Source organism: Grampus griseus (assembly GCF_964374135.1).
Source record: "Grampus griseus genome assembly, chromosome: 5".
Classification (NCBI taxonomy): Eukaryota; Metazoa; Chordata; class Mammalia; order Artiodactyla; family Delphinidae; genus Grampus; species Grampus griseus.
Window position 1 is genome coordinate 10,846,243 of NC_138998.1, and position 25,041 is coordinate 10,871,283.

The 25,041-nt window shown below is 52.1% G+C and overlaps 1 protein-coding gene across 1 annotated transcript in view; it reads left to right on the forward strand.

The window, feature by feature from the left end:
- Positions 1 to 25,041, forward strand: part of SH3BP5 (SH3 domain binding protein 5) — an 80,042-nt gene that overhangs the window by 45,324 nt on the left and 9,677 nt on the right. The window contains exon 4 of the mRNA XM_082655083.1: positions 20,589 to 20,753. Within this exon, the coding sequence (XP_082511209.1) occupies positions 20,589 to 20,753 (165 nt within the window). The remainder of the gene's footprint in view (positions 1 to 20,588; positions 20,754 to 25,041) is intronic.

A 25,041-nucleotide genomic window follows, 5' to 3' on the forward strand; every position in this document is an offset into this window, starting at 1 on the left:
TTTTTGACAGTTTGATTAATATGTGTCTTGGCGTGTTTCTCCTTGGATTTATCCTGTATGGGACTCTCTGTGCTTCCTGGACTTGATTAACTATTTCCTTTTCCATATTAGGGAAGTTTTCAACTATAATCTCTTCAAATATTTTCTCAGTCCCTTTCTTTTTCTCTTCTTCTTCTGGAACCCCTATAATTCGAATGTTGGTGCGTTTAATGTTGTCCCAGAGGTCTCTGAGACTGTCCTCAGTTCTTTTCATTCTTTTTTCTTTATTCCGCTCTGCAGCTGTTATTTCCACTATTTTATCTTCCAGGTCACTTATCCATTCTTCTGCCTCAGTTATTCTGCTATTGATCCCATCTAGAGTATTTTTAATTTCATTTATTGTGTTGCTCATCGTTGCTTGTTTCATCTTTAGTTCTTCTAGGTCCTTGTTAAATGTTTCTTGCATTTTCTCTATTCTGTTTCCAAGATTTTGGATCATCTGTACTCTCATTATTCTGAATTCTTTTTCAGGTAGACTGCCTATTTCCTCTTCATTTGTTAAGTCTGGTGGGTTTTTTTCTTGCTCCTTCATCTGCTGTGTGTTTTTCTGTCTTCTCATTTTGCTTATTTTACAGTTTGGAGTCTCCTTTTTGCAGGCTGCAGGTCCGTAGTTCCCGTTATTTTTGGTGTCTGTCCCCAGTGGCTAAAGTTGGTTCAGTGGGTTGTGTAGGCTTCCTGGTGGAGGGGACTAGTGCTGGTGTTTTGGTGGATGAGGCTGGATCTTGTCTTTCTGGTGGGCAGGTCCATGTCTGGTGGTGTGTTTTGGGGTGTCTGTGGACTTGTTATGATTTTAGGCAGCCTCTCTGCTAATGGGTGGGGTTGTGTTCCTGTCTTGCTAGTTCTTTGGCATAGGGTGTCCAACACTGTAGCTTGCTGGTCATTGAGTGAAGCTGGGTGCTGGTGTTCAATTGGAGATCTCAGGGAGATTTTTGTCATTTGATATTATGTGGAGCTGGGAGGTCTCTTGTGGACCAGTGTCCTGAGGTTGGCTCTCCCACCTCAGAGGCACAGCACTGACTCCTGGCTGCAGCACCAAGAGCCTTTCATCCACATGGCTCAGAATAAAAGGGAGAAAAATTAGAAAGAAAGAATTAGTAGAAGTAGAAAGAAAGAGGAAGGAAGGAAGGAGGGAGGAAGGGAAGGAAGGAAGGAGGGAAGGAAGAAAGAAAAGAAAGAGGATAAAATAAAATAAAGTAAGATAAAATAAAATAAAGTTATTAAAACAAAAAATTATTAAGAAAAAAATGTTTTTTTAAAGAGGAAAAAAAAATGGACGGATAGAACCCTAGGACAAATGGTGAATGCAAAGCTATACAGAAAAAAAATCTCACACAGAAGCATACACATACACACTCACAAAAAGAGGAAAAGGGGAAAAAATAATAAATCTTGCTCTCAAAGTCCACCTCCTCAGTTTGGGATGATTCATTGTGTATTCATGTATTCCACAGATGCAGGGTACATCAAATTGATATTGGAGCTTTAATCCGCTGCTTCTGAGGCTGCTGGGAGAGATTTCCCTTTCTCTTCTTTGTCCGCACAGCTTCTGGGGTTCACCTTTGGATTTGGAGCCGCCTCTGCCAGTAGGTCGCTCAGGGCGTCTGTTCTTTGCTCAGACAGGACGGGGTTAAAGGAGCTGCTGATTCGGGGGCTCTGGCTCACTCAGGCCACGGGGAGGGAGTGGTGCGGATGCGGGGCGAGCCTGCGGCGACAGAGGCCAGCGTGACGTTGCACCAGCCTGAGGCGCACTGTGTGTTCTCCCGGGAAGGTTGTCCCTGAATCCTGGGACCCTGGCAGTGGCGGGCTGCACAGGCTCCCCGGAAGAGGGGTGTGGATAGTGACTTGTGCTCGCACACAGGCTTCTTGGTGGAGGCAGCAGCAGCCTTAGCGTCTCACGCCCATCTCTGGGGTCCGCACTGTTAGCCGCGGCTCGCGCCCGTCTCTGGAGCTCCTTTAAGCAGTGCTCTTAATCCCCTCTCCTTGTGCACCAGGAAACAAAGGGGGAAGAAAAAGTCTCTTGCCTCTTCGGCAGGTCCAGACTTTTCCCCGGACTCCCTCCCATCTAGCCATGGTGCACTAACTCCCTGCAGGCTGTGTTTACACCGCCAACCCCAGTCCTCTCCCTGCACTCCGACCGAAGCCCGAGCCTCAGCTCCCAGACCCGCCCGCCCCGGCGGGTGAGCAGGCAAGCCTCTCGGGCTGGTGAGTGCTGGTCGGCACCGATCCTCTGTGCGGGAACCTCTCCGCTTTACCCTCCGCACCCCTGTTGCTGTGCTCTCCTCCGCGGCTCCGAAGCTCCCCCCCTCGGCCACCTGCAGTCTCTGCCCACGAAGGGGCTTCCTAGTGTGTGGAAACCTTTCCTCCTTCACAGCTCCCTCCCACTGGTGCAGGTCCCGTCCCTATCCTTTTGGCTCTGTTTATTCTTTTTTCTTTTGCCCTACCCAGGTACGTGGGGAGTTTCTTGCCTTTTGGGAGGTCTGAGGTCTTCTGCCAGCGTTCAGTAGGTGTTCTGTAGGAGGTGTTCCACGTGTAGATGTATTTCTGGTGTATCTTTCTGGAGGCTAGAAGTCAGGAATCAAGGTGCCATCAGGCTTGGTTTCTGGTGAGAGCTCACTTCCTGGATTGTAGATGGCCACCTTCTCTCTGAGTCCTCACGTGGCCTTTTTCCTAAAATCTTCTTATACTTCCTCACAGTGATAGACTGTGTTAAAGGTGCTCCTGTTCTGCTGAGAAGTGACAGGCGTTCACGTGGCGCAGGAGAGGAAGGGACAAGCTGTGCTGCTTAATTTTATGTGTCAACTTGGCGGGACCTCAGTGCCCAGATACACGGTCAAACCTTATTCTGAATGTTTCTGTGAGGGAGTTTACTGGATGAGATTCATATTTAGTTCCGTGGGATTTGAGTAAGCAGATTGCCCTCCATGGTGTGGGTGGGCCTCACCCAATCAGCTGAAGGCCTGGCTACAACGGAAGACTGCCCTCCCCCAAGCAAGAGGCAGTTGTGCAGCAGAGGTCTGCGGACTTGACCTGCAGCATCAGCTCTGCTTTGGGTCTCCAGCCTGCTGGTCCACCTTGCAGATTTTGGACCTACAGCCTCAAAAATAATCATATGGGCTAATTCCTTAATATAAATCTCTTTCTATACACAGATCTTCCTCAATTTATGATGGGATGACATCCTGATAAACCCATCATAAGTTGAAAATATCATAGGTCAAAAATTCATTTGATACACGCAGCCCCCCGGACATCCGAGCTCAGCCCCGCCCACCTCACACGTGCTCAGAACACTCACATTAGCCTGCACGTGGGCAGAACCCTCTAACGCAAGGCCTAGTTTATAATAAAGGGTTGACTGTTTCACGGAGTTTATGGAATACTGCACTGAAAGGGAAGAACAGAATGGAGTGCGGGTCAGGATGGTTGTCAGTGTATCAGTTGCTCACCCCCGTGACTGGGGGCTGCAGCTACCCTGCCCAGGATCAGAGAGAGGGTCGTGCTGCATGCCGGTCCCCCAGGGAACGGTCCGCCTTTGAAGCGTGGTTTCTACTGAATGCATATAGCTTTTGCACCGTCATAAAGTCGATAACTTAAAAGTTGAACCATCGTGAGTCAGGGACCGGCTGTGTATACACAGCCCACTGGTTCTGTTTCTCCGGAGAACGCTGCCTGACACAGCACCTCTTCTGTCTCTGGTGACACGCCCAGGTCTGAGCAGAGCACACAAGGCTTTCACCTCCTCCTCCGCGTCTGCTCCTCACGGTGCTGAGCCCCGCGTGCGCCCGCCTCCGCCGCTACTCACAATTGCTGGCTGCATCGTGTTGTTTCAGTCACAACCTCTGGGTACGTCATGGGATGTTTTGCATCTGCGCACACTCTGTCCTCTTTGCCTGTGATGTTTTCCTCCCCAGACTGACTAGGTCTGTGAGGTTCAAAACAGTGGCCAGTAGCCACGCGTGGCTACTTAAATATAAATAATAAAATGAAATACAAGCAGAAGTTCAGCCCTTCGGTCTCACCAGCCACACTTCAGATGCTCACTGGGCACATGTGGCTGATGGTGGCTGTTTGGGGACAGTGCAGACAGAGGACATTTCCACTGTTGCAGAAAGTTCTATGGGAAGCTTTTGCCCTTTGCCTGATGACCTGATAAAATGAAGGCACAGGTCAGTGCACCTTCTTGAGACTCTTGCTGCAGGCCCTCTCCCGCTCTAAGCTTTCCTGCAGCTTTGCTTTGAGAACTGGATGAAAGTTGTGATGTCGTCCTCTGGGAACACACGAATGTGCACGGGGGTGTATACCTCATAATCACAATTTCAAGGTGATTGTCAGCTCCCCTTAAGGGTGAATAACAAACCTACAGGACAGGTTTGTCCTGTGGGTTAATAACCATGGGCTAATACTACGTCATGCTTGCTGGTGTAACAGCGGACACTTACGTCCTGCTCGCGCACGCCTGTTCTGAGCACTTTACGTGTGTTAACTCACTTGCTCCTCAGATCAACCCCACAAGGTGGCTTCTGTTGTCCACATTTTGCAGATGAAGGAACCAAGGCACCAAGAATTAAAGTGCTCACGGTCACTCAGCTAATGACCCAGGCAGCCCGAGCCCCGCGTCTGGGTTCCTAACCTTTCCAATGAGGGCTGAGAACCCTGACCGCCCGCCCTGAATCTGAGCTCCTTGATGACAGAAATCGCATCTTATCTTTCTGACTTTTGCAGATCTTCATGACGCATGGTGCATGGTAGAAGTGAAATGATCGCTGGGTGGAAGGAGAGTGCTGGGACTGCCTGAGTTATGCAGTGGCTTAAGGCAAAGTTGTCACAGCCCTGAGACCTTGGATTCTTCCCCTGGGTGTCTTTTCCTTTTTCTTTCTTCTTCCAATGGCTGTGGTTTGTTCCTGACCCCCTAGGGCCGGGAGAGGCCCCGAGTCCCTCAGACCTGCTTTGCTTGGCAATACCAGATGGAAAGCCAGCGGGTGCCCACATGGCCTCCCCAAGCTGGGGGCCCCGCTGCACCCTGGCCCTATTACAAGGCCATCCCTGTCTTTCTCAGAGCGCCCTAGCTGGCTTGAAGTGGCGTGGGCTCTGAGGCCTGGGTGTGCTTGCTTCTGTGTCCTGTTGCAGTGACGGCTTGCTCTGGCCCTGGCTGGGGGCTGCTGGCTTTTCCATATACCGAGCTAGGCGGGAGGTGTGCTGTGCTTACTCTTATTTATATTAGGCCCTTGTTTTCATCTGCGTCCTCCTGACCTTGAGTTCTTTTGGGGTTCATCTTGCCGGTGGTAGTTAAAATTAAGCCAAGTCATGCTAACCCAGAGGCAGAAGATGAGCTGGAGGGGAGGGGGGTTGACCTTTCGGTGAATCAGTTGCTCCTCTGGCTGTGCTTCAGCGTCCCAGGCAACCCCTGGTGCCAGATGATCCAGGGCAGGCTGAAACCCGGAGAAGGTGGGAAGGGGGCAGCCAAGGTCCCTGGCTGATGAGGGGCTTGGAACAGCTCCTGTTTCCAAGTCACTGCCCTGGTGGGGGGCACTCACAGATGTACAAAACATCACTGCGGGCTTCCCTGGTGGCGCAGTGGTTGAGAATCTGCCTGCCAATGCAGGGGACACGGGTTCGAGCCCTGGTCTGGGAAGATCCCTCATGCTGCGGAGCAACTAGGCCCGTGAGCCACAACTACTGAGCCTGCACATCTGGAGCTTGTGCTCCGCAACAAGAGAGGCCGCGACAGTGAGAGGCCCGCGCACCGCGATGAAGAGTGGCCCCCGCTCGCCGCAACTAGAGAAAGCCCACACACAGAAACGAAGACCCAACACCGCCAAAAATAAATAAATAAATAAAATTAAAAAAAAATGTTTGCTGAGTAAACTTCAAATAATTAAAAAAAACAAAAACAAACATCACTGCCTTCAAGGAGTTAGCAGTCTTGTCAAGAAGGCCAAGTGAAGGATAAAATAATTCGAGATACGTTGTCAGTACGTTCATATGTTGGACAGTTTTCAAAGTGTTAATAACATGGCAAACTGTTGAAATATAAGTATAGAAGTTTGGTCCTGTAAATTCAGAGGGTAAAATTTCACCTGGCAACAGATTTCCCGAAGACCCACTGCGACCTGGGTTATATATCAGTCAGCTTGGAGGAGGTGAGGTCGAGTAGAAGGGGAATTATTTAGATCTCAAGAGAATGACATTCACACCACACGATTTAGTGTATACCGTGAAGTCCTTATTCAGGTGAGTTTTCACATCACGTAAACGGGCACTTCGGAGGATACGTGCACCCAGAGAGATCAATGTCCATTGATCTGGAGCCACAGAAGGAGAAAATTACAAGGTGCATGTGGATGACTGACCACCAGGAAGTTGTTTGTGGCTTATCATTTGTACCCTAGCTTGGTACCTAAATTAAACAGACTGCACTATTAAAATAAGACATTTCTTAAACGTCTGCCATGTACTGGCCACTTGGCTAGGTTTTGGGAATTAAAAGTTCAGGAATGGGGCTTCCCTGGTGGCGCCGTGGTTGAGAGTCCGCCTGCCGATGCAGGGGACACGGGTTCGTGCCCCGGTCCGGGAAGATCCCACGTGCCGCGGAGCGGCTGGTCCCGTGAGCCATGGCTGCTGAGCCTGCGCGTCCGGAGCCTGTGCTCCACAACGGGAGAGGCCACAACAGTGAGAAGCCCACGTACCACAAAAAAAAAAAAAAAAAAGTTCAGGAATGGTCTCCCCGTCACTAGGGCTCCCCGGGTCACTGGATGATGCTCTGTAGAGAGATCATGGAAACTCCCTGTGAGCTTTTCTGCTGTGGCACCAACTCTGAGGGCCCTCAGCCCGGAGGACTGACCAGGTGTCTCTGGTCACCGGCATGTGTTGGGGTCCCAGGGGTTGAGTTGTCCTACTGTTCCCCCTCCTCCCTGTCTCCCTTCATGGCTCCCCTGTGGGTGTCTTCCAGCCCTCCAGGCCAAGAGTAGAAAGCTTTGTGAATCCTCTTCCCAACCATCCATCTTTAGTTGCCAAGGAAGTTGTGTGAATGGAAGTCACTTTGGAATGGGCATGTCCCCTGCCCCCGTTAACAGCAGCCTCTTGGGTGTGAAGCCAGGCAGCTGTGTGATGGAGGCACCGGCTTGGGGGAGGCCAGTCCTGGCCAATGTCAGGAAGCTTTCCAATTGAGAAGCCCCTTTTGTGGATCCCAGACTGGCGGGGAAGGGGCCCTTGACAGATACTCCCGTTATATCTTCTGAGTATTTCTTACCTCAGAGGCAGGAGGAATGTTTTTTGAGCCCATTTGTTTTAATAGTGTAGAGGCTGGAGATGTCTTTGGAACCCATTCAGTCCTTGGTACAGAGCTGGGGGTGGGGAGGTTGGCCGGGACTTGTCCAGCTTTGGATGCTCTACAGAGAGAATGTCTTGGCCAGAGGGCTGGGCAAAGTGAATGTGCAGATGGCGTTGTAGAGACAGTTTGTCAAACTGAGGATGGCCCGGTGGGTTCTGGGTTTCTCATCAGCGTCTAGAGACATGGGTCTTGTCAGCCTCCCCGCTGGACAAGTGGAGTAATACGGGGCCTGTGCTGGTGCTTTTCCTTTTCTAGGGCACTGCAGTCGTGGGACCTGGGTCCGAGCCTGGTCTGTCTGTCTGTCTGTCTCCCTCCCTCCCTCCCTCCCTCCCTTTCTTGTATAGTTGATTTACAATGTCATGTTAGTTTCAGGTGTACAGCATAGTGGTTCAGTGATACATATATCTGTGTATATAGATATTCTTTTTGAGATTCTTTTCCCTTATAGGTTATTACAAGGTATTGAATATAGTTCCCTGTGCTATACAGTAGGTCCTTGTTGTGTATTTTATACGTAGTCTATATCTGTTAATCCCAAACTCCTAATTTGTCCCTCCCTCCCCTCTTTCCCCTTTGGTAACCATAAATTTGTTTTCTATGTCTATGTGTCTGTTTCTGTTTTGTAACTAAGTTCATTTGTATCATTTTTTAGATTCCACATGTAAGTGATATCATGGTATTTGTCTTTCTGTGTCTGACTTACTTCACTTAGTATGATAATCTCTAGGTCCATCCATGTTGCTGCAAATGGTACTTCATTCTTTTTTATGGCTGAGTAATATTCCATTGCATATATATATACCACATCTTCTTTATCCATTCATCTGTTGATGGACATTTAGGTTACTTCGGTCTCCTTTCTTTCTAGCCGTGTGACCTTGGATCAGTTCCTTAACCTCCGTTTCTTTGGGTTTCAAATGGGTACAGCAATACTTACCAACAGGGCTATAGGCTAGATTCCGTAGGTGAATACTGGTGCAGCAGGAGTTGAATAAACACCCTTGACCTGGTTCCTTTTATCCTGTCGGCAGTAGAAGTGAGATGCAGGGCAGGGCAGGGCTTACCCAGGTTTCTGGTTTCTGCCCTCCTTGGAAGTGCTTTGTGCTGATAACATGCTTTGTCATTGTTAAGTGGGTGCCCTCCCCCCTCCCCCCGTCTCTGCGAGGGAGGGTTTTAAATCACAGCAGAAGAGATCAAGACTAGAGATGAGAAATTCTGGACAGCCGGAGTGGTTTGCCCACTAACAGGATGGCGGTGGGGGGGGGGCAGTGTTGGACGCCACCACATTTTTGGTAAGTTGCCCACATGGGCAAGGTGGGTTTCGAAGGGTCAGGAGCCTTTCCAGTCTTGTAAACCTGTCTCAGGCTTGGCTAAAATTTGGGCTCTTTACCTCCCCTCATTGGCAATCCTACAGGCGTTTTATTTTATTTTTTAAATTTTTATTTATTTTATTTATTTAGCTTAAATTTTGCCTTCAGTGAGGAGCACCTTTGACAAAATACCTTTGGTTTCCCTAATCTTTCAGTGAGTAGCATTTTCTTGCGTTTTGTGATTACGTGGCAGGTAAATAGCAAAAGTGATAACTGATGAACCAAAGCCTTCAGAAAACATTTCTTTACCACGTTTTATTATGGAATGTTTCAAGTGTGCACAGAAGTAGAGAGACTATCAGTGAACCCCAGGCACCCATCACCAGCAGCAACATCTTGCAGTCCTATGTTCCCCACTGTCCCCAGTTTTAATGGTATAGCTGTTCACAGATACCATATCACTTTACCCATAAATACTTAAGTGTTTATCTCTAACAGATAAGAACCTTTAAAAGATCACATTTTCACACCTAACAAAATGAATAACAGTTCTTTTTGTATCATCTCATGCCCAGTCCTTTTTCAGATTTCCCTGGCTGCTTGAACAATGTATTTTTCTTATGATCAGTTTAAAGCATTTGACTAGAAACAGCGGTTATATTTTGATTTGATAAATAGTGTGGGCCTCTCCTTTTCCCTCACGTGATGCCCTTACTCAACCCAGTGACATAATTTTGAGTGTGAGGAAAGAACTATGTGGTAGATAAATAGCAAAGTAGCAGCTGATTAAGAAGTGCATCAAGAAGCAATTTTGTAAGCTTTTTATTATGGAATATTTCCAAATATATACAATAAAGATGACAGCAAAAGCAAATTAGCCCAGTGGTAAACTCACCTGCTGATGGACTGTTTGCACATGTCTAAGCCAGACGCTGCGTTCCAGACTGCGGCCTCAAAAATCCTGCTGTAATTACATGTCTTCTGTACTGGGAACCAGGCTCCCTGGGAGATAAGAGAGGCCTTGTCCTTTCACCTCCAGTCTGAGACATCCAGTGACTTGTTCAAGGTTGAAGACCCAAGAACAATGGTCATTGTTGGTGCTGGGAGTGTACCCTGGTGCTCTCAGTTCTTTGGACGCAGGACGGTGCCTCACAGCGGCCCAGCTGTGCCAGGCGATCAATGCCAGTTCTGTGCAGGGCAGGGGAAGGTTTCTTTCGTCAGCACTATGGTGTGTTTAGAACCGGGGGCCCTGGGATTGGAGAGCTGCAAGGGGGGTGTTTGTCCACGTGGTCCCGGTGGGCCTGCCTTCTGGAGAGCAGGCCCTGGAGATGTTGGCAGCTCCCTCACAATCCCCAGGTAGAGGGAGGGCTGTGCCCACAGAGGCAGAACGGGCTGAGGGCCAGCCAGCCACCTGGCTCCCCGCCGGAGAGAAAGGAGAGGAGTAGTAGGTGAGAGCAGGGACAGAGCTCTGCCAAGGCAGCTGCTGTCTTTGGGTGCGAGACTCTGGCTGTGGCTGAGCGGAGGGAGATGCCGTTACTCATCCTGGCATCCCGATTCTTCATCCACCTCTCGTCTCCCACGCTCCCTCTTCCCCATGGGAAGCCAGCAGCAGCTCATGAGCTGTGAAGGGCCGTCATGAGGCATAATTACAGAGCCCCGGGCTCTGCCCACGCAAAGCAGCCCCCTCCCCTCCCTCAAAACCTCGGGCCATGGTCGGGCACCCTGTTGTGCCCGGGGTCTGCGCTCTTTTCCAGGGAAGCTTCCCTGATGCGTGCGTGTGTCTTTCTGACCCCGAGACTTGGAGATGCTGTGCTTCCTGTGTCCTGGGAATGACCTGGGGGTGTGGGAGGGCGGTGGGGGTGGTTTGGGGACAAGGCAGAGACAGAAATAAAGGGGAGGATTTGCGGGGAGGAAGGTACAGCCCTGCTGAGTCTGGGGAACCCTCCACAGCAGAGAGGCTCGCCAAGTGAGCGCGTATTTGAGGAAGTTAGAGGTGGTATGTGACTTGGCCCTTTGAGCCGGCCAGTTTACTTCTTAGGCTCTTGATTTCGCTTCTGTAAAACAAAACGGTTGGTCTCCGTTGTTTCTGTCTCCTCGAGCCCAAAGACTGTGATTAGACCCCCGTGGGCCAGGGGTCTGGGCCTGGTGGTAGCTCCCGGCGTGCTGCTGGGTCACGAGGGCCTTGGCCTTGGGCACCGTCCCCTGCCTCAGGCTTGCCCTGGACCGACTCGTGCCAGCTTGGAGCCCAGCCACGTGAGCATGGGAGCAAGAGGGAGCCGGGGGGTGGATGTGGAGGCACTTTTCTGGCTGGGGAGGGGGGCGCAGAGAGAGGCTTGGCATCTGTTGGGTCCCAGCAGCGGCAGCAAGCATTTGGTTTGGGGGCCCATGTGGGATGTGCCGTTCTCGGAGACCCCGCCACGCGTGGCTGGCAGGCTGGGTGAGCCACAGTGCTCGTGCAGGGGGAGCCGAGTGTGAAGGTCAGAGACGGCAGCGGCTGGCCAGCCCTGACCTGCTGACTTGGGCTAAGAACCCCATGCCCTCCCTCCTGCCAGCAGCTCTTGGCTGGACCGGGGACCGTCTGTAGTGAGGCAGATGGTGCCCACCTGAGGCCAAGGGACAAGCGGCAGGTGAGTGAAGCGGGAAGCCCCCGGGTGTGGTGTGGACGTGTGTGCTGGGCCCAGAGGTCAAGCACAGGCTGATGGCTCACACAGGAGACAAGCAAGGTGGGCTCCATCCCAGATGAACCTCCCCGAAGCCCCCAACCGAAACCCCTGAGTCACACCCAGCCCTGGTCACTCTGGGGCCCTGGATGACCAGGGGAAGTGGGAATTGTCCTGCCAGAAACTGGGTCATAGCACCCTATTGAGTGGCTGGGCCTTCCCCGCACCCAGGGTCTCACCACAGTGTGCCTCTAGGGTTCCTTTATGACAGGTTTTTAACTGTATGATTATTTATAAAAAAGAGCAGGAACAAAAATGCTGCTTTAAAAAAATTTTTTTATTTTATTGAAGTATAGTTGATTTACAGCGTTGTTAATTTCTGCTCTACAGCAAAATGATTCAGTTACACATACGTATACATTCTTTTTCATGCTCTTTTCCATTATGGTTTATCACAGGATATTGAATATACTTCCCTGTGCTGTACAGTAGGACCTTGTTGTTTATCCATTCTACATGTAATAGTTTGCATCTGCTAACCCCAAACTCCCAATCCATCCCTCCCCCACCCTCCTCCTCCTAGGCAACCACAAGTCTGTTCTCTGTCAGTGAGTCTGTTTCTGTTTTGTAAATAAGTTTGTGTCGTATTTTAGATTCCACATACAAGTGATATCACATGGTATTTGTCTTTCTCTTTCTGATGTACTTCACTTGATATGATAATCTCCAGGTCCATTCACATTGCTGCAAATGGCATTATTTCATTCTTTTTAATGGCTGAGTAATATTCCATTGAATATATGTACCACATCTTCTTTATCCATTCCTCTGTCAATGGACATTTAGGTTGTTCCATGTCTTGGCTATTGCAAACAGTGCTGCAATAAACATAGGGGTGCATGTGTCTTTTTGAATTACGGTTTTCTCTGGGTATATGCCCAGTAGTGGGATTGCCGGGTCATATGGTGCCTCTATTTTTAGTTTTTTGAGGAACCTCCATACTGTTCTCCATAATACCTGCACCAGTTTATATTCCCACCGACAGTGTAGGCGGGTTCTCTTTTCTCCATACCCTCTCCAGAGTTTGTTATTTGTAGAGTTCTTAATGATGGCCATTCTGATTGGCGTGAGGTGGTGCCTCACGGTAGTTTTGATTTGCATTTCTCTGATAATTAGCAACGATGAGCATGAAGATGCTGTTTTGATGAACACAAACCAGAGATTGTGGATGGTAGCTGAGACCTTCCACCAGCCTTTATTCATTGTTGGCCAGTGTCTAGGCCAGCCTGTCCAGTAGAACTTCCTGTGATGCTGGAAATGTTCTGTGTCTGCACTGTGCAGTGTGGGACCACCAGTCACATGTGACTCTTGAGCCCTTGAAATATGACTGGTGCAACCAAGTAACTGAAAACCTAATTTATTTCATTGTAATTAAATGTAAACAGCCACCTGTGGCCAGTGGCTCCTGCATAAGACACTGCAGATCTAGAGAACAGTAAGTAGGTAATTGCAAATGAGAATCATTTTTTTCTTTACTTTTTATTATTGGAAATTTCACATATATACAAAGTAGTGTAGTGGAGCCCTATATACCCTTCACACAGCTTCTGTAATCACTAACCCATTGGCCAGTCTTGTTTTGTCTTTACCTTCCTACACCCTGACCGCCCCAGCTCTCACTTCTGTATTATTTTGAAGCAGATAAAAGCTTTTTAATTTTTGTTTTTAAACAGCTCATCTTTAACCCCAGGACAGAGCAAAACTATTTGACCTTGATGTTTTCTCATCCCTTGGGACTCTTGACATTCTGATTTATTGACGAGCCTTCCACTAAACCAGCTGCAGGCCCTGTATGATGTCTCTTAAGACTGCTCACGGCTTCCTCGTATTTCTCTAATGAGAAACACGTACCATGGATCTTTCATGTAATTTGTAATATATATTGTTTAATATGTTTTATATTATACAGTTTAATATTAACTGATAACGGCTCAAACTGTACATGGTAACATTTGGGACTGATTAAAAATTGATGTCCTATATGTTCAACACATTTTTAGATCTGCAAAAAATTGGTCCAGGAAAATTGAGTTTGACAGAAATAACGGAAAACTCCATGGCATAGGCTGTATAATGAGTAAAGTTTGTGGATGAAACTGCTCAATGGCTCAAATTGATTTGAAATTGAAAAGAACTGATCCTAATGAAAATAATTTTGACTAAATAAAAATGAAATAATTAGGAACACTGGATATGAAAAATAATCAAGGAACTAAATGGACTTCTTGGCATTCTCTCCAGAAAATTCTTCTGATTAAAATGTTTGTGTCCGGAACATCCTCAGGGTCAAGGTGGCGGATGCCCATCTCTGGCCATTCTTCCATTAACCTCAGACAGGCTTGAAAGGGCGTGGAAGGAGGAAGTTTTCAGAATTGAAAGTCTCAGACTCTGGCAACTTCCCATCCCTGGGATTGCTCGGAACACTGGCGGACAACGAGAGCTTGAGTGAAACTGAGAACACATGACCCGTCTCCCGCCCACTTTGATGTTCATCCTGATATCCCTCCCTCGCTGGGGATCTTTGGTCTTCCTGAGATGGCTCGGAGAGGCATCTGTGGCTTTTCTTCATGAGCTTCTAGCTGGGGGATGGATTCTCCCAGCAGCACATGCAACAGTCACTGTAAAGGGGCAAGGACAAAATTGTATCTTTTTTTTTAAACAGGCAAGGACAGGGGGCTTCCCCCCAGTGGATGTCCAGTGCAGCAGGCACCTTGACCTCGTCCTGCTCTCCTGTGGGGTGGGGTCATCCCAGCCAGAGTACTCGGGCCATAGAAGGCGGGCCTCCCTGTGGTGCTCTGAGGCCCATGGCCCCTGAAGGGCCGTTGCTGCCCTCACGCTCTGGACGGCCTCTGCTCTCCCCAGGCTGGTGACTTTCTGATCCTCTTCAGGAGGCAGTGGGGCACCCTATGTTCATTTCACGCCCAGGTGTCCCGAGGTTTCCGGAAGCCTCTTGTTGATCCGTGATTGTTCCCATCGAGCACTGGGAGGTGGGTGCAGATGGAGCCCATTGGTTCCTAAGTAAACCCAGAGAATCCCTTTGGGTGTCAAGTGCTAAAGGCGTTCATAGCGAATAGGGAAAGCCATCCAGAGGCCTCTGACCTGAATGGGAGTGTGGTTTGGATAGAAGAGAAATTGTGACTGCCCCATGCTCCCCTGGGAGTGGGGTCCGAGTTGTTGCCAAGAGCAGGTGAGGGAACAGGGTCGGGGTGCAGGAGAGGTCACGCTCAGAGAGCTTTCAGCATCAGCCTCTACAGACCCCACCATCTGCTCCCCGGCTCCTGACTGGGAAAGCGCTCAGCTCTTACACCGGGGATCCCACATCCCTTACCCCCCTCACTCGCACTCTGTGGAAGGGAAACGTGGTCTCCTTGGTGGCTGACATCTTTTCTCCCTGCAAACCCCCTACCCGTCCCCATCTATTTAGCAGTGGCCAGTGTGGCCCTGTGATTAGGGAGGAGAAGTAAGAGGGACCTCGCTTGGGCTTCCCTGGTGGCACAGTGGTTAAGAATCCTCCTGCCAATGCAGGAAACATGGGTTCGAGCCCTGGTCTGGGAAGATCCCACATGCCGCGGAGCAACTAAGCCTGTGCGCCACAACTACTGAGCCTACGCTGTAGAACCCACGAGCCACAACTACTGAGCCCGTGAAGCCCGCGTACCTAGAGCCCGTACTCTGCAACGAGAGAAGCCACCGCAATGAGAAGCCCGCGCACCGCAACGAAGAGCAGCCCCCACTCGCTGCAACTAGAAAAACCCTGCACGCAGCAACAAAGACCCAATTCAGCCAAAAATAAATAAATATAAATAAACAAGCAAATAAGTAAGAAAAAAAAAAGGGCTTCTCTGGTGGCGCAGTGGTTGAGTGTCTGCCTGCCGATGCAGGGGACACGGGTTCGTGCCCCGGTCCGGGAAGGTCCCACGTGCCGCGGAGTGGCTAGGCCCGTGAGCCGTGGCCGCTGAGCCTGCGCGTCCGGGGCCTGTGTTCCGCAACGGGAGAGGCCACAACAGTGAGAGGCTCACTTGACCAGCACCTCTTGGTCAGAAGTGTGTAGCCCAGTGGGTGGTATTTGGTAGAAGCTTAGCAGGGAGGCACTGGGTCAGGGTTTTAATCTGGACCCACCCTTGCTATCTGTGTAACCTTGGGCAACTTCTTTAACCTTTCTGACCTTGGTCTCCTTTCTAAAGTAGGGATGACACTTGGACGACCTCACAGGGTAATTATGAGATCTAAATGAGATGTGTCCCAGAACGCCTTATTATGTATTATACTCAGAATAAATGCTCCAACAGTAGCTGCTATGATTTTCTTTGTAATCATCTAAATCCACACTTAGGGTTTGTTAGGAGTCAGGTACTGGGTTAGTCTCGTCTTGCAGGCTTTCTGCGTGATCTGGAGCTACCCCTAGCTAGAGCATGGCTTTGGGCAGCCGAGTGACACAACCCCTACTCTTTTTCAGTTTCTGCAGCTCACTGGCTGGTGTGAATCCCAGGTAGGGGCGCAGTCCTGCACAGTTTGAGCCGCTATCTGGTCTTTGGTCCCTCAACAGCTCCTCTAGCTGTGTAGTATTTATGGGTAGACTGTCCACTTGCCCCACGATCATGTCATTGGCAATGTTACCCAGGTTGCAGGCACCTTGTTGTAGAGCAGAAATAGCCCCACCAAGGGTTGGGGGCTCTGGTTTCCTGGCTCTGGCCAGCTACCAAGTAGCTGTGTGATATTTAACAGGTGGCCTTGCTTCTCTGGGCCCTCCTTTGAAAAATGAGGGTTGAACTGGATGGCCTGCAAACCTCCTTCCACTTTCTACCTCTGTTGCAACCAGCACAAACATCCGGGTGCTTTTGTTCCTTCCTGAGGCCGATTGTGGGCTGGCGTGGAGTGGAGTGAAGGCCATGGCCATGGCCTCGACAGTGGCCGGCCTCTCCACCCCCTCCCCCTTTGTTGATGACACTGTGGGAACCCACTTATCAAATCCATTCACAAGCAGCCTTTTAACACTCTCCCCATAGCGCTGTTTCCGTGAAAGCCATTAGTATTCACGAGTCATGAAGGTATTTCACCTTTTTCCTGTGTTGCATTGTACAGCGCCAGCCTGGTTCTGCTAACATCTCCTCCTCAGCGCTGTGTCGGGCAGGCCTCAGCTCTCTGGTTTGCTAACTGGGTTTCCCTGCCGTGCGTGAGCCCCGCTGGGCCGTGTGCGCACTTGGGGAGCCCGGGAGTGTAGTGCCCTTATTCAGATAATGTATTAATACCAGGTCCTGGGTCCTTTGTTGGAGTTTGAAGGTAAAACCTAGTTGGCTGGGCTAAAAATTTCTAGGTATCATCTTTCATGTGATGGTGAGAGCCAGATACAGCCTGCTCTTTTCTTGGACTCTAAGTTGGCTTCTGATTTTCGAGGTCACGTGTTCCTGTTAGGAGGCTGGGAAGTAGTCTCTGAGTTAAGCCTCCTCCGTTAGACATGGGTGTGAGCTCTTGGATGCCTCCTGTGCTCCATGATGCCTGGTGCCTGACACCCTCTGCTTCGAGAACTCTTCCCTAAGAAACCTTGGACTAATCACTCTCTCTTTCCAACATTCCCATGTGCTTTACACTGGTCCCTTGTCACTGTCTGTCTTGAATTGGAGTTTGTAATGAACGTGTCTGTTTACCCGACGGAGTTGGAACCCTATATGTTGGTGTGAACCCCTCCTCCCCAGAACTCAGCGCCCAGGAGATGCCTCATCAATGTCCAGCGGCTCGTGTCCTGCTGGGGGTGGGCGATGGCATGCTCCCCTCCCCACATTGTGTGCACCCGCCTGGTCCTTCCTTGTGTGTGTGGGTTTAGAAAATGTTTTATGAAATGCCTTACAAACAGGCCGTGTGCTTTGGGGTTCTTTAGGAAGCCCCAAAGTTGTTTCCTTGGGCTTAACAGTTATAAACTAGGCTCTGAGCAGCCTGAAAGAAGTTGAGGGAGATCTGACCAGGCTATGCGGGCTGCTATAATCACATCTATCAGGTTTACAGAATAGCCCAGCTGTGTGGAGGGGAAGATGTGTTATCATTTAGGTTTAGATTTGGCAGAACATAACAGAAAACCCCCAAATAACACTGGCTTGAATATGAGACTTTATTTTCTCTGTCATGTAAAAAGTCAGTTCAGGGCAGGGACCTAATTTACTGTTCCTTCATCCTTAAGAGAGTTGCCTCATGATCCAAAAAGGCTGTTGAAGCACCAGCTGTCATATTAATATCACAGATGGAAAGACAAAGGAGCTCTCCTGAAAGTCTCGCTCAGTATCTATTTATATCTCGTTAGCTAAAAGTTAGTAAGAGGAGTACTAGCTAAAAGTTAGCAACAAGGTTAGTAACAGGGGTACAAGCCTCACTCAATATCTATTTACATCTCATTAGCTAAAAGTTAGTGACAGCTGGGAAGTAGGTTTTAGCTGGGACATTGCCTCACCTGGAGACATGGGGGCTCTATTTCCCAGAAAGATGCAGTGAATAGACAGTGAGTACAGAACACGTGTCCAGCACTTACTTGAATGAATGAATGAGTGAGGGGATAAGTGATGGAGAGATGCCATCTGGGTTAAATGTATACCACACCCTCATATTAGCAGGATCCACAATATGACAAGGAAAGCACATTTCTGATACCACAAGAGGGACAGAGCCTTGAGGAAACTTCAGAAACTCCCCAGGGACTCAAAAGAGAGCATGTTCTACAGGGCACTTCAGATGGGCATCCTCTTCTCCCTCTTTGTAGGGATCTGGTTCCCCTATTTGGAACACAGCAGATGCATAGCAGCGGGTCAGGAGGGGCTGGGTCTGGGTCACGGCAGCCACATTTCAGAAGGTTCCCATGAGGGCATCTGTTTTTGGCTTGTCTGAAGAAAGAAAAGCTTCATTACTCAAGCAGGGAGACGTGGCTGAATTGAAATACTAAAATTTCCTTAAACACAGATCCCTTCTTAGAAAATGTTAGAATCCTGTGGGGTTAATTATGGTCTCATGGTCCTGGTTTGAAGCCTCTAGGTGGTCTGTGGTTCAGCATGGGGCGGCTTCTCAGTGCCAGGTGCCCTCCAGCACGTCTGGGCAGGTGGAGGGCCCCCGAGGGCTGTCCTCACACGGGAGAAGCACGGTGGACCTGGAGCTCGGGCTCTGGAGCAGTGAGTGTGCTGCTGACAGCAGGTGGTGCTGTCTTCTCAGTGGTTTGTCCTAGAGGGTGGCCCCTGGTCCCCACTGTGTCCCTGAGGCACACCTGTGTGGTCCCAGGGCCACATAGTGGGTCTGCAGCAGGCAGGTCCCCTGGTGGAAGCTTTAGCCTGGCATTCATTCACAGCCTCTGTTCTTGACTCCCTTTTTTTTTTTTGCAGTACGCGGGCCTCTCACCGTTGTGGCCTCTCCCGTTGAGGAGCACAGGCTCCAGGCGCGCAGGCTCAGCGGCCATGGCTCACGGGCCCAGCTGCTCCGCAGCATGTGGGATCTTCCTGGACCGGGGCACGAATCCGTGCCACCAGGGAAGCCCTTGACTCCCTTTTGAAACCTTGATGGGAGCCTTTGTCAAGCCTCCTACAGACACTGTTTCATAACTCTGCTTCCTCCAGGCCCCCCACCAACCGGCATTTTCAGATCATCCCCATCTCCAGCCCTCAGTTCGGGATCATCCTCATTTAAGAAGCCGTCCTGGATTCCCTCCATGGGAAGAAATTTCTCCTTCGTGTCCCCTCCCTCTGGTACTTCTGAATGTCCACTCCCTCCCCAGTTCAGCTCCCTGACCAGGTAGTTGTTGCCTGAGGGTCGGGTCGGGTGTGACCCGCAGTTACAGGATCAAAAAGATGGAGGGGGCGCCGAGAGGTCACAGAGCTGTCCCTCACCCTGGGGGCTGATGGACTCCAAGTCTGATTTTGTTCCTCTCAACTGCCTTTGAAAAATGTCCTTGGCCTGTGGTATCTGAAGACTTCCTCTCAGTCACGTGAGACTCACTCGGGGAATGGGTGTGGGCCCAGATGTTCCACCCACCCCCTGGGTCCCAGGGACTGCCTCGGGGGTGTGCCCCAGTTTATGCAACTGACTGAGGGATCCGGTTAGCCAGGGGTGAGTGGGAGGCTGCAGCGGCCCAGCATCTGGCAGTGGCTTGCCTGAACCCTGGCGGGGAGTTCAAGGTGGGTCTGCTGAGAGCAGTGACAAGGATTTGCTGCAAATTTCTGGTGCAACCTCATGGCCCACTCCTGGGGGATGCGTTTCTACTGAATGGAAACAACGGAATGCGAGTCAACTATGTGACTTACAATTTTAGTCCCAGTAAAAGATTTAAAAATAGCAGGTGGAATTAGTTTTAAATAATATATTTTAACCCCTTAGGTACAAAATATTGTCATTTCATCATGTAATCAACCTGGTCATTATAAAGGAGATCGCTGTTCTCTTTTTGTTCTAAGACTTTAAAATGTGGGGTGTTTTACACTCAGTTTGGATCAGTGACGTTTCATGTTCCTGATAGTCCAGGCTAACGGGGCTCTGCTGCCGCTTCTGTTGATTCTCCCACTTGAAGTTCCCTGAAAGCAGGGACAGCATCGTGACGATCAGGGCCTTCCCCCCACCCATCGCAGGTGTCGGCGCGTGTGATTTGAGTGGGGGCCTGTCCCGCAGGGTCACCGGCACGGGGAGGCTGGGCCTCGGAGCGGCTGGAGTCTGGTCCAGCCGCGTGAGCTCAGGGACGGCCCTGGCCTGTGGAAGCCACGGTTCCCACTCAGAATGACGCTGTTGGACAGTAATCTCCGGGGCTTTTCTGATTCTCACGTGCTGTGAGCTGAACCATGTGTCTGGGCAGGGGTGCTGCTGGAGACACTGATACCCTTGGCCTCATTAGCAAATGAGATCATCTCTTTGAAGGGCCACGGTTGACACTGTACCCAGCACGGATGGGCCAGTTCGCTGCCTCTAACTCTGACCCAGAGCCTGCGTGTTTATCTGGTATGTTGGGTCCCGGGCTGTGAAGACCCTCCACTCCCCCATCCAGCATCTACACAGACCTGCAGGTGCCCGGCCTGTTCCCAGGCTGCCCAGGCAGAGAAGGACAGGTCTCGCCCAGGCAGAGAAGGACAGGACTCGTCCAGGCCCTCGGGACGCCCACCTTCTGGAGGGTGTGATGAGCCAGCGGGAGCCCCTGCTGTGTCCGAGGCCTCATGAGGTTTCTTTCTCGCGCAGGCGCAGCTGGAAGCTCAGAGAGCCACGCAGGACTTCCAGAGGGCCACCGAGGTGCTCCGCGCCGCCAAGGAGACCATCTCCCTGGCCGAGCAGCGGCTGCTGGAGGATGACAAGCGGCAGTTTGACTCGGCCTGGCAGGAGATGCTGAACCACGCCACCCAGAGGGTATGAATCTCAGCGGAACGTTTCCGTGGAACCAGGGCCGGGCTGGGCTTACGCCCGGGTGCGCGCCTCTGCCTTGAGCCTGCCTGTGGGCCGGGGGGGGGGGGGTAGGGAGCGGGGCATGCGTCTGCGTGTGGGCGTGGGGTGGGGAGAGGGGCTGGGCTTGCGTCCGCCTTGGGATCCTGTGGCCTCGGGGTGCAGGTGCCCATCAGACCCAGACTCCCCGCTGGTTTCCCCGAGCAGAGGAAGCAGACCCCCAGGCATGTTGTGCATCACAGGCGGTCATCTCCATGGGGTCTCTGCGGGCCTGGGACTGAGCCGTACTCTACGATGACAGTCACCCGGTGACAGGCGTACCTGCCCCTTCCCTGTCGTTTGAGGTTTGTCTGGTTCAGATCACCTCTGACGGTCCTGACTGGATGGGGCTTTCCCGAGGGACCCGATCGTTCTCCAGAGTCCCCTCCCTCTGAGTCCCAGGGGACTGGCTGGGTTTGGAGCCTGGGGTGGAGGACCTTGATTACTTGCGGAGCCTGGACTCGGGGGTGGGTGCCAGTTGGTGAGAAGCGGGGGCCATGGCAGATGAGGCCAGAATACAGGGGGTGCGCAGGCTGGCCTTCGGGCTGGGCTGGGGTCTGGGGAACCAGTGTATGCACAGAAAGTGGGCTTTGACTCCTAGGTTTGGTGCCATCATTGTTTGGCCCTTTACCAGCTCCCACGATCTGCCCTCTGGCCATATTGCTGAGAATCGGACGTGGTGGGTATAGCTGGACTTGTCACCTCTTTCCTCCCCTCCTCCAGCTGGTTTGCTGTGGGGAGGTGGGTGAGGCCTTGGATGAAGGGTGATGTAGGGGGTGGGAGCTAGTCTGGATTCCCTGAGAGGCCGCCTGCGGGGCTGGAAGAGAACCTTTTCAATGTCACCTGCCATGGTGGCTCAAGTCCTGGGGGACCTGATAATTAAAGATGGCCTTGTGCTTCCTTAAATGGAATGCCTGGCACACAAACGGCTTGGACTTGGTGTCAAATGCGGGTCAACTCTGTAGCACCTCCCCTGAACCCCGGGCTCCCGGCCGGGCTTGTGTGGCCTGGGGCCTCCTGCCACCTAGTGAACACGATGTTGGGGGAGCCAAACACAGCTTTCCTGGGTCCACTGGGGAAACGCCAAAGGGGAGGTTGGAAATCTTGGAAGTTTACAAGCCACAGCCTGACAGAATGAAAAGGACAAGAAAAAAAAAAAATTAGAGTAGCTCCTTGCAAGAAATTAGCTGAAGGCCTGCCTTTCTTTCCTGCCCTTCGTCCACCCCAAACAAGACCCAAATCAGGCTAGTCAGAATCATTCAGAAATCACTTAATCTGTCCTTTAAAAATGAACAAAATGGGTTTCTGCTTTTTTTTTTTTTCCTTCTACTCTTTAAGTCCTGGGACCATAAGTGGATGGTGAGTGGCAGTCCGGGAGAGGCGTCCTCAAGACCTCCACATCCCATGACTCCGGAAGCACCATTCACACCAGTCTTTGGGAATGGCGCTTCTTGGGGTTGTGCAGTGTGCAACTTGTGGGGCTGTACCAAACGGCCCTGGACCTCCTGACATCGCATGGGGCCCCTGAGGTCCCGGGGAGGGTCATCTGATGTGTGCTGTCACTGAGGTCACTGAAGGTTTCTTGGTCATGGGGGTGTAACGCCTGCAGCTGAGCAGATTTTCTGGGTCACAGGCCAGGATTTCCACCCTGGGGCTGCCGTTCCTCTTCCCTAGATTCCTCCCCAGTTTTATGGGCCTCAGATGCTGCTCCTTGACCTGCTGATGGGGAAAAGCAGAATTGGAAACTGACACTAGCAAGAGACAGAGCCCTTGGCAGAGCTGTCCTCGACCATGTCCCCGTGTCACTGAGAAATCCAACCTGGAGGGGGCACACTCCAGGGATGTGACGGATGGTACAGACGCTCACGTGTGGCTTTGCTGTGAGCCGCGCTCTGACTGAGCATGCTCCCGGGGCCACGCGGGCCTGGCATGCTCGGCTTCCTGAGCGCTGCTGGACAAAGACAGTGAACGCCCTGGAATATGTCCCCGACCTTGGCTGACTTCTAGATCCTCCAGGAAGCCTGTTTCTTCAGGAGAAGGGAGCGTCATCTCACCCTCTTCTCCTGAAGAAACTGCCACGTGAGAGTCTAGAGAAAGATGCAGAGCTCAGAAAGGTCCAGGCTGTCTTGAGGAAGTGGCAGTGCTTTGGGCTGTGTGACCTCTAGCCCAGGCACAGTGGAAGGACCCTGGGGTCCCCACATTCCTTACTTGAGGCCATCCGTGTGTCCCTTCTGTTCCTTCAGACTTAGGGTGACAGCGGGCAGCCCCACTTGGAGCCACGCTGGAGCCCCGGGGTCTCTCTTGTTAGGCCACATGCAGTGCCCCGGTCAGGGACAGAGGAACAGTTCTGCACTCAGAGCTGGGATCAGCAGGGCTTTGGAAGCTGCGACGCACTTGAGTGGCCTTACTGGGGACGTGGCATCCCTGCTGCTCCCACTTGGGCTTTAGGCAGCTGAGGCCCCTCCAGCTTCACCCGGTTTGGCCGCGGAGCAGCCCTTCTAGGGAGGAGGTGTGGGGAGGCATGAACTGTCAGGGACCAGCAGCTCCTGGAGAGGAAGGCCCTGGGGGCATGGATCTGAGCCCTGGGATGCACATGGCCAACTTTTCTGTGCTGGTGGGCATGTACCACCTGTCGCCCAAGGCCCTGGGAAGCTACCTCCTTGGCCCTGTGTACCCAGGGCTGCAGGAGGAATCAGAAATCAGCCTGAATGGGCCAAGGATCTGAGGAGACCGTGAAGCCACCTTCTCGGGAGCGGAGGACCCTGCTCTTAGCTCCGGGATGTTGGGCATGAGGGTGGATGGCCTCGAGGTTGGGAGAGCTGAATGTGAGACGGAGGAGCCGGGCTGGCTGGACGTCTCCTGGTCGGTTGAGCTCATTCTGCCGGCAGGGGACCCAGCCTGGCTGGCAGTGCCCGTTGGTGTCCCTGTAGGAAGTATCTGTTTGAGCATCTTCTGTGTGTTGCTGTGAGCAGAGGGCCTGGGCTGCCCTGTGGCTCCCGGGAGGGGGCCCGTTAGCACTTCTGGGCCCCATTCTGTCTATTCTGCTGACCCAGGGGGAGGCCTGTGGCTTCTCAGGGTCCCGAGCACCAGCGGTGGCCTCCCCACATGCTTTCTTCAGGGCCCGCTACCTGCTGCCTGCCTGGGCCGTGGTGCTGCGGCTGTTCTGGTCACTCAGGCCTCACGCCTGGGGCCTCAAAGCCTCCCATTGGGCAGCAGCGGGTGGTCAGTCCTTGGGCGTTTGGAGCCGGCCCGGGGGGCGGGGTAGGAGCGTGTGTCTGGGTTTTGGGAACCCCAGGGATGCTGACTTCTTAGTCGTTAGAATCCGCAGAGGCCAGTGCACCCAGAGGTTAGCACAGAGCCCGTGGGTCAGCCCTGGGACATGGTCCCCCTAGGGAAGAGGGTCCCAGGGCTGTTGGTGCCCAGATAGTGATTTCTCCGGGAGCCTGCCTGCTCTGGGGAAGGAGGCGGGAAGCTGAGCGCTGCCCGCGGAGGGTGGACAGGTGGCTCTGCTAAGCGCCCCCAGCCCTAGGTACTTCCCCGCCCACGCCCTTTCCCCCAGCACCCCGCACCGAGCCCCCCAGCGCAGCCTCTGCTGCCGGTCCCCACCCACGCCCCTGGGCCCGGTGGCCCCGACAGCCTGGATCCCAGCTGCCTGAGTAGCGCGGTGCTGCTGGGCGTCTGCCCCGTGAGGCTGGCGGTCCGGGTTTGGTCTCCAGTGTGCTCTGTGCACGCAGTAGGTGCTTAATCAGAGTACGCAGCTCTGAGTTGAATATGCTGGTGGTAAACTGAAGAGCGTGGTGCTGATCGGGGGTTCAGGGGCCCAGAGTCCAGGCCAATTATCTGTCAGCCCAGCCTTCGCAGAGGTCTGGGCGCTGGCGCCCCAGGGCTGGGTTGCACGTGCGTCTGGCCACCTTGAGGTCTGCACGGACATCTGCGTTGTGCTTCCATTTGTGGCTTCCACCTTCCCAGCATCCGCCCTTATCCCCACATTCCTTTCCCACCCCTGGGCACACAGTTCACAGCTGGTTCCATGTTTCAGGGGCTGCTTGGTTACCTAGGAGACGTAACCAAGGTGACCTGCTTGGAGACTTTCTCCCTAGAGGCGGGAAGCGGAGTGGAGACTCTCCTGCGAGAGCAGGGGGTTATGTGCACGTGGAGGTTGGGACGGGGGATGGTAGATGGACTGGTGGGGGTGAATCGGGACGGCGTCCTTGCT